General features: G+C 40.1%; 1 protein-coding gene across 1 annotated transcript; it reads right to left on the reverse strand.

Moving 5' to 3' along the window:
- Positions 1 to 4,037: 4,037 nt before the first annotated feature.
- On the reverse strand, positions 4,038 to 4,970 carry LOC101349754 (olfactory receptor 10G4). The gene is given in 1 exon segment (XM_012559257.1): positions 4,038 to 4,970. A coding segment is annotated over 1 exon segment (933 nt).
- Positions 4,971 to 10,240: the final 5,270 nt, after the last annotated feature.

Genomic DNA, 10,240 nt, shown 5'->3' on the forward strand with positions numbered 1-10,240 from the left:
TATTATTCTTGATTGGCAAATTTTTTCTTTCAAGGTTTTATATGTGTCATCTCATTGCCTTCTTGCCTATGGTTTCTGCCTATTAATCACAGCTTAGTCTTATCGTTTCCTCTTTGTATGTGACTTTTCGTTTCTCTCGAGCTGGTCTCAGGATTTTTTCTTTGTCTTTGGTTTTAGCGAATGTGATTAAAAATATGTCTTGGTGTTTTTCTTCTGAGGGCTATCCTAGATGGGGTTCGTTGAGCTTCTTGGATGGTCAGATTTTCATTTTTCATGATATTAGGGAAGTTTTCTGGCAGTAAATCTTCAGCGATCCTCTCTGTGTTTACCATTTTCTCCAAGTTCTGGAACTCCAATCACACCTAAATTTTTGCTTTTGATTTTATTCCACATAGTTCTCAGGGTTTATTCATTTTTTTCTCTGATTTTTCCTCAAACAAAGTGGTATCCAAAGATTTGCCTTCAATTTTTCTGATCCTGTCTTGCATTGTTTCAAATTTGCTCCTAAAACCTTCTATAGCACCATCCATTTCCGAAATCTTATGTTTATCTTTTGGATTTCTAATTGCTGTTTTCATAGGATTTCTAGTTGTTTGCTTATTTGGACATTTTGTTCCTGTATTATTTTCCTGAATTCTTCCCTTGCTTTGTCTGTTTTTCCCCTGATTTTTTTCTGTATTTTCCATGGTTTTGTCTATTTTTTCTTTGCTTTTGTCTGTGTTTTCCTTCATCTCTTAGATAGCCCTGAATATTAGAGTTTTGAATTTGCTATCAGGTAGTTCCAGTACCTTTTCTTCTACTGAAAGGTCATCTGGTGTTTTATTTTAATGCTTTCTGGAGCCATCCTGTCCTGTTTTTTTTTTTAAATATGTTTTGATATTGTCTGCTGTCTTCAGAACATTCAGGAATTACTTTCTTCAATTATTGATTGTAGATTTGTTTGTTTTATCCTGCTTTTTTGATTTATTTGGTAATGTTTGGACAGGCAGACTGAGTGTGCTTTATTGCTTGCTCATCTGTGGGCACAATACTTCTCACCACCATGTCCAGGTGAGCAGGGCAAGTCACTCAGCTATGGTGCAGCAGGGCAGGTCCAGCAGGGGTGTGCCGTTTGCAGCATGTACTGGGGCTGACAGAGCAGGGCCAGAGGGAAGTGCAGGGCAGGGCCCAGAGTTCCATGCCTGTTCTGCCTAAGGGTGCAGCACTTGACACATGATGCAGATAGTCAGGAGGAAAGGGAAATGATGTGATGTGTGGAGTCGGTGCTCTGTCTCCCATTATGAGATCCATGATGTTGCCTTCCCACACTCTCTGTCTGCCGTTCTTGGTGGCTGAGGTCCAAGATGGCGAGTCAATGCTGTGTTGGCTGGTAGGGGACCCCCACTCCGTAACGTTCCTTGTCATTTGTTCTCTGTCAGTTTCTTATTCCATTGCATGCTTGGTTGAGTCTTTTATCCCTTCATTTGATGCTTAGGGTTCCAGGACTGACGTTTGTATGTTTTACTTATTTTTCTAGGTCTTTGCTGTAGAGAGATGGCATAGTAATTCTGTGTATAGCACCATGTTGGCCTCTATAACTTATTTCTAAATGACATATTGTTGTCAGGTGCCATCGCATTGGTTCAGACTCATAGCGACCCTATGTACAACAGAACAAAACACTGCCCAGTTCTGCAACATCCTCACAATCATTGTTACGCTTGAGCCCTTTGTTGCAGTCACTGTGTCAACCCATCTCATTGAGGGTCTTCCTCTTTTTCGCTGGTCTTCTACTTCTTCAGGGACTAGTCCCTCCTGATAACATGTCCAAAGTATGTGAGACGAAGTCTTGCCATCCTTGCTTCTAATGAGCATTCTGGCTGTACTTCTTCCAAGACAGATTTGTTTGTTCTTCTGGCAGTTCATGGTATATTCAATATTCTTCACCAACACAGTAATTCAAAGGAGTCAATTCTTCTTTGGTCTTCCTTATTCATTGTCTGGCTTTCTCTTGCTTATGAGGCAATTGAAAACACCACAGCTTGGGTCAGGTGCACTTTAGTCCTTAAAGTGACATCTTTGCTTTTTAACACTTTAAAGAGATCTTTTGCTGTAGATTTGCTCAGCTAGTGCAATAAAACAAAGAAAGACAAATATATATACAGAGATATAGATCATAAACAAAGGAATAAAACTGTCCTTAAGCACAGATGACATAATTGTTTATGTGGAATCCTAAGAAATCTAGAGGAAGGTTTGTAGAAATAATAAGTAAATTTGGTAAGTCAACATAAAACATCAATATAAAAAAATTCTATTTCTATATACTACCAATGGATACTCAGAAAATTCAATTAAAAAGATTATATTTATTATATCAGAAAAACCATGAATACATAGGAATCTGTCTAATAAAATGGACCCTCGAAACTAAAAAAAGAAAAGAAAAAAAAGCTCAGAGAAACTAAAGCATGAATACGTGGAGAAATCTATCTTGTTCATCTGTTGGATGACTCAATATTAAGATGTCAATTCTTCTAAAATTTATCAGTAGATGCAATTCAATTCAATTCCTATAAAATGTCCAGTGAACTTTTGGTTTTATTTTGTAGAAATTATTAAGGTGATGCTAAAACTTACATGACATTACTTAGGGTCTAGAATTGCTAAGAGAATATTGAAAAATAATTTATTTACAAATCAGCATTACTCAAAGCACTTTAACTTCCATTACCTCAATTAATCCCCACAAATCATACTTGACAGAGGATCTTTTACACATGGTGAAATTGAGATACATGGTGAAATTGAGATACAGAGCAAAAGATGATTTCTAAACTTGTAAGTGTTTGAGCCACCATTAGTTTTCTTTTGCGTGCAATGCCAGTATATTGTGCATTGTGTAAGAATTACTGGCTTTGTGGCTGTGCATTAGGTTTTTTTGAGTCTTACTGGCACAGTGGTTAAGAGCTACAGAGTGCTATGGCTTCTAACCAAAAGGTCACTTTACCAGAACTTATTTTTCTAATTTTTAAAATAAATGCACTGAAATGCAATGATACCAAGCTAGTTAATTATGTTTCCATTTTTCTAAATAAGAACTACCATTGGCTGCAGCCTGCAATTTGGGGCATCTATGCTCAAGAGCAGGATGTGCTTTAGTATAGCTAAATTTCCAAGACTCTAAGAATGTGGGAGAAGGAACCATCTAGACAGCATGAGCAGCATGCTGTATTTCAAGAATTTGTAGTAAAAGGATTCAGCTTAAGAAAAGAGTCTAATCAGAAAGGTAGAATGTGTGATTGAGTCTAAATGTATCTGCTGTTGACCTAGTCTTAACCCCTCTCACTAAACCTGATAAATCTGTGGGGCCCTTGGAAGGGAGTAATAGTTCCCAGTTACTAAAAGGAGCATGTCAGCACCAGAGCTGGTCCTGAAAGTACTGCCTAGGGAGATGCAGGGTGCTCAGAAGAAGTTTAGACCATTTTTAGTGTGTGAGCAATGAGCAGGGTCAGGATGTGAAAAGGAAGTTGGTCAGCCCCCTTGGGACTATCATACACGCACACCTACACACACACACACAAACACACACACAGCCACAGTTACAAAAAGAATTGAGAAAGCAGTTACACAGGTTTGGACTCAATAAATGACCTCTGATGTTGCTATCCTTGTACAGTATCCCCAGGATTGTAAATTCCTATGTTTGTGTGCCCAAGAAATAAACAAGAACCACATTATCAACTTAGAGATATGAATAACTCAGCTGTCTACATACAATAAGTGTAGGTTGTTTTTTTAAAAAAAAAAAAGATAAAATAAACCTATTGCAGAGAAATGAGTTTATACATCAGAGTATAGGCATGTCATTGTAAAAAAAAATAATAATAATTGTGACTTTAGAAATTTTATAGGAAAATCTGTGAAAGAAATATTCCAAGTAGGTGATTTTAAATAATAGTTAACACTGAGAACTAGATGTGTAATAAATGGCATGTTGATGATTAAATTATATTACTTATTTTAAAAAAGAAAAGAGCATCTCTACTTCCTAGTGTTTATTTGCTCTGAGAAAGTGTTCTCTGTTTAAGCTTAAAAAGAGCTCTCTTCACTTCCTTGTTCCTCAGGGTGTACACAACAGGGTTCAAAAGGGGTGTCAGCACAGTGTAGAAAACTGCCACAACCCCATCCACAGCATCCTTGGAGCCTGGTCTCAGATAAATCAAAACACAGGGAACAAAGAAACAGAGGATCACGATGCAGTGGGAGGCACAGTTCTGGAAGGCTGTGAGTCTCCCCTCAGAGGTGCGGATCTTCAGAATGGAGCAGACAATGGACACATAGGACAGCGATATCAGGAGAAAGCAGCCCAAGGCCACTAACCCTAGGTTGACAAAGATCACCATTTCGTTACCAGAGGTGTCTGCACAGGCCAGTTAGAGGACAGGCATCGTTTCACAGAAGTAGTGCTGGATCTGGTTGCTCCCCCAGTAGGGCAAACGAAATGTCAACATCGTCTGGACAGCAGAGTGCAGACAGCCACTGAGACAAGTGTTGGTGGCCAGGAGGGCACGTGTTCTCCCACTCATCATGCTGGTGTATCTGAGTGGGTAACTGATAGCCAGGTAGCTATCATAGGACATGACTATGTAGAGGAAACACTCAGTGCCACCCAGAAAGTGGAAAGAATAGAGCTGGGCCACACAGTTGTGAAAGGAGATAGGCTTTCCCCCTGGGGAGACAAAGGTCATCATCATTTTGGGCACAGTGACAGGGGAGAACCATATGTCAATGAAGGACAGGTTGGCCAGGAAGTAGTACATGGGGGTGTGGAAGTGGGAATCCACCCTGACCACCAGCAGGACGAGGAGATTGCCCACCAAAGTGAGTACATAAATCACTAAGAAGATTCCAAAGAGGGTGGTGTCCAGGGCAGGTGCATGGGGAATGCCCATGAGGATGAATGTTGTCACCAGGATCAAATTTGACATTTGTTTTCACCTTTGCTGTCTTTCCCTGTAAAAGGGAGCATAAATATCACACAGCATTTAGTTGAGAACTGAAAACCCGTTCTATACATGGCAACTGCATTATCCATGGTGGAGAATTCTAGAGGCAAGCTGGTTTTAACTTGTTACAAACTTTCTTTGGTGAAGGTAGTGGAATGATTGCCGCAGCCTCTCTCTCTCTCTTCCTCCTCCTCCTTTCCTCCTCCTTCTCTTTGTCCTCCTCTTTTTCCTTTTCCTTCTCTTCTTACTTCCCTCTCTCTCTTACTTTTCCTTTTTCTATTTCTTTATTTCTCTGCTAGAAACATACAAACTCACACATTCATGCAAATAGAGACATACAGACATACATGCAACAGAAAGTCAGAGAAAGTCATTGTATTAGTTTTTTATTGAACAATTAAAATTTATTATCTCACTGTGTCTGTTGGTCAGGTCAGCTGGGTCCTTGGAACAAGGTTTCACCAGGTGAAACCAAGGGGTTAGCTTGGGCTGCAATCTCATCTGAGGCTCCAGCTCCTCTTCCAAGCTTATTTAGGTTTTTGGCAGAATACAGTTCCTTGGGGTTGCGGGACTGAGATCTCCATTTTCTTGCCAGATGTCAAAAAGTGGGGTCACTCTCAGCTTCTAGGGGTTGCTCTCAGGTTCTAGTCATGTGGCCATCTCCCAACATAGCAGTTTACTTCTTCAAAGCCAGCAGGAGAATCTCTCTCCGGCCTGTTGTGAGAGTGATATGTAACATAATGTAATCAAAGGAGTGATTATTCCATCATATTCATAAGGCTCACCCACATTCAACGGGAGGGGATTATACAAGGAGATTTTACAGGGGTTAGAATCTTCAGAGTCAATAGGAATTCTGTCCTCCAAACTCATACAATTTCTATTTTCTCTCCATGTTTCACAGGGAAACATAAAGAATCTAGAATATAATTGTTGGTAGCAATGAACACTTCAAAAGTCAACAGCGCTGGTAAATCGTCCTCTATTTTCCTCATGTATAATTTGGCAGTAATAACATCACTTACCTCACTGAGATATTATAAATATTAAATAAGATAACGTATGTAAAGTACTTAAAACAGTGCATGGCAAATCATAACTTTTCAATAAATGATAGTGAATCATACAACAATGTGCCCGAGAACAGTATCATTTTTTTTTTCAGAGAGAGAGAAGAGAGAAGGAAGAGAAGAGAGAAGTTCTCTATGTACTATAGATCTTTCTCAATTTCAAAACTAGGTCTTTAAGGAGGTTTCATCCCTGGTATTGGTGCCCCCACTACCACCACTGTCAGCTATAAAGATGTTGCTTTCATTTTTCTCAGAGAAGGTAAGAATCTCAGCAAAATGTAATAGCAGGATGCCAGCAATCTTCCATATGAACAAGAAAATACCAAGTCTCAAACATTGCTAGCCCTGAGCTTCTCTTACAGTTAACCATCTCCTGTGAGGCTGTAAGATCACAAATTCCTTGTGTATCCTCCTAACAACAGCTATTGGGTAGGGGCCGGTTTTCTAGCATACGTCTTTTTATCCTAGATATCTAAATATCTGTTAATACTGGCTTTGTTATAGTTAATATTTTGCCCCCCTCATCTTCTCCTACTCCTCATAGTCACAAATACAGGAATTTTCTAATAAGAGAAGACAGTTTCATCAAGAAAATTCTGCTTATCTAACATCTACAGCCTCAGACAGGAAAAACGAAAGTGAGGAAAGAAGAAAGGACATAAAAACTTGGCATTCTGCACAAAGAAAACTGAGGCAGGAATGATGTTTTTGACAGTATAAAATACTGCCGGAGCTCAGGATTGTTGTTAATTGTTCTATCAGGGAAGACTATGGAATTGTTTAACAATGTGAGAGAAACCAGGATCTCTGCTCTTAGCAGAACCCAAGTTAAGTACAATCTCTCTCCAGGGAACTGGGCTTAAGCCAAATTAAAGCTACATTTTTCAAACAGAAGAATAAATGAGAGAGACAAGATTATTGAAATCACCTCAATGAATATCAGAACTTCAAAAATGGAGCAAATGTATTTCTGAAATTTCTATTTCACCCGATGAAGCAAATAACCAGTATATTTTCACATCGAGATTTCATAAAATGTGAACATTTTTGTCAGGTGAAGTCCAAATTAGCCTGAAGCTTAAGACAGGAGCCTCAATCAGGAGTCTCAATGACTGACTTGTTTGTCCGTGTTGATCAACTTAGTCCCTATTTGTGGGCCCTCAATTACTATAGACTAGATAAGAAAACTTAGAAGAAAGCTTAGCAATTATCAAGTATTTCAGCTCTAAATGGAAGTTAAGATGAAGGAAAGAGGGAAAATAAGATAAATCTATCTTTCTAAGAACTTACCTTAAAATATATGATTAATTTCCATAATAAAACTCATCTGGAATTTTTTTCCCCAAGTTTTTCACTTTCTACATGCCATGTAGAGATACTGGTTTGCAAGATATTATTCAAAGAACAGATACATCAGTGATTCCTTGGTAAGAAAGAATTGTTCATTTCCATTCAAGGACATTACAAGTTGAAGTGCAGAGAATGGAAACTCACACAACTAGAGGAGTGGGAGCTTAACCTGATTGAGTGTCCCAGGGGATAGGATTGCCTTGGGTCTTCAGGTTCCCTTATGAGCAGAAAAACAACAGGAAGAAAGTAATGAGTGGTTTTAAATAGGCATGTACATGTTTCCCTATGTGTTTGTTATCTAAACCCTCCTGAGAATAGCCCATATCTTTCTGGAAGCAATATTTATACCTAAGAAGAAAGAGAGAGGCCATGTGAAGGAATATTTGGTAAATATATTCTTAAATTTGAAGATGGAAAAGATGAAACTCCTCCCTAATAGGAGTTCTTTGGTCATTTCTCCTTTAGCCCCTATCTGGTTGCACAGTGGTTAAGCACTGGGATGCTAACCAAAAGGTTGGCAATTCGAATCCACCAGCTGCTCCTTGGAAACCCTATGGGGCAGTTCTACTCTGTCCTGCAGGGTTGCTATGAGTCAGAACCAACTCAATGGTACCTAACAACAGCAACACTTATTTATAACAACAAAAACATGTTTTGTAAGCCCAGCATGTATGTATCAATAAATCTACAAGCCTAAAATTATGCTAATTTACTTTTGAACCTTCCTCTGCACTCCAGATCCCTGATGACACAGCAGTTAAGAGCTCAGGCTGCTAGCCAAAAGGTCAGCAGTTCAAATCTACCAGCTGCTGCTTGGAAACCCTATAAGGTAGTTCTACTCTGTCCCATAGGGTCACTATGAGTTGAAATCAACTTGACAACAACGAGTTTGTTTTGTTTGCTTGAAAGCACTCTAATCAGAGCTCTCATTAATACCCAATTACAATGACACTTTGAACCACGTGGTTTCACCTGCACGCGTTACAAGCACTTGCTGTTGTTTTCATTGCTGCCGGTGTTTTTATAGTCATTGATTTTGTCAAATTTTCTGGTGTTTTAGCTACAATATTGTGGTAATTTGTATATGTGAAGCTATATCAATAATTTTTTTGAGAATGAAGTAATAATTAAAGGAAAAGAAGGAGAAATACCAAAAAAGGCTTCCAGGGTGGCGGGGCCAAGATGGTGGAGTAGACAGACAGCTTCCTATATCCCTCTTACAACAAAGACCTGGAAAAACGAGTGATTTCATTGTATATGAAAATCTAGGAACCCTGAACAAGGCAAAGTTGAGGAATCAGACTGAGTGGCGGGGGGAGAGGAAGACAGTTCAGAAGAAGCGAGGAGTTCCAGACCGGCAGCGGCAGGAGCTGCAGCTCTTCAGCCCTGAAGGGCTCTGGGTGCAGGGAAGCAGGCAAAGAGCTCTGCGCACGTGCTTGGGAGGCAGTTACCACATGGAGAGTGAGCCAGTAGCAGAGATTCTGCTTGGACCCTCCGAACCAGTGAAAAGCAGCTCCCAAGTGGCTAAAGGTAAGTACATGCGTGTGGCCTTTTGCAAGGATTATTTTTTTTTAAAGCCAATTTGGGAAAAACTTCTCTCCCTTTTATCTCCTCCTTCCCTGCTCTGAACCAGTCTGGCCATCTGAAGTCTCTGAGTTCTCTTGGCTGGAAGTAGATCCCAAAATTCGCCCTGACCCATCCTCCTGGCCCTGGAGGGGGAACAAATAAGCTGCTGGCTCCCCCAAGCCAGGAACTCAGGGTCAGCACAGCTCCTTTGCTAGGCACAGGCACAAGGGGTTGGCAGACTTTGAGTGCCTTCCACCCCGTATAGACTTGTGTGGACCCATCTCAACAGTGTAAGCCCTCACTACCACAGTACTACAGGGTAAACACCTGAAGTCTAACTTCAATTGTTTCAGCTGAGAAGTGGCAGATTTGTGACCCCTGACACAGTCCAGCCCTTTAAGCAGGCACATTTATCAGTCTGCACCAGGGGCTTGAGGACTGGTGGCTCCACCTTCATCACCTAGTCACCTGTTACAGGGGTCCAAGAATAAGTGGTGTCCCCGAGTCTTTACAGCCAACAGAGTGGGGGGGGTCATAGGCCACAAAACTCAACTACCTACTCACTCTAGGGAATAGAGACATGCTTTCCTTTTAGACACTCATGGGCAGCCATCACCCCCTGCCTTGCTCAGCGCATAACCCCTTACTGCAGCCAGATACCTGTGCCTACACCAATCACCCATGCCTCTCTAAGACTGTAGGCGAGAGCCTGCACTACACATTTGGTGACTGACTGCCTGGACACCTGAGCTGAACCCATACAGCAAAATTTAATGGACTCCCATGTGCACAGACTTAGTTACAGAACTAACTACCTGACGACAAGAAGTTAGAGCTTCCAAGGCGCCAACAGTGAAACTCACACACACGAGCAGCCTATTTGAGAATATCAAAACAAAACAAGAAGCTAGGACACACTAAACAAATATAAAATAAATAACTTATTGATGGTTTGGAGACAACAGTCAATATCAAATCACATAAAAAGGCAGTCCATGATGGCTGTAGCAAGCCCCCAAAATAAAGAATCAATAAATTCTCTGGAGAAAGAGAATTTCTTGGAATTACCAGAAGCAGAATACAAAAGATTAATATACAGAACTCTTTTAAAAATTATAAAGGAAATTCTACAAAATGCAAAAACTGCCAAAGAACACACAAAGTAGTAACTCAACTTAAAAAAGTTATTCAAGAACATAATGACAAATTTAATAGGCTGCAAGAATCCATACAGAGGCAGCAATCAGAAATCCAGAAGATTAACAA

The sequence above is a fragment of the Trichechus manatus genome, unplaced genomic scaffold (assembly GCF_000243295.1).
Source record: "Trichechus manatus latirostris isolate Lorelei unplaced genomic scaffold, TriManLat1.0 scaffold00227, whole genome shotgun sequence".
NCBI lineage: Eukaryota > Metazoa > Chordata > Mammalia > Sirenia > Trichechidae > Trichechus > Trichechus manatus.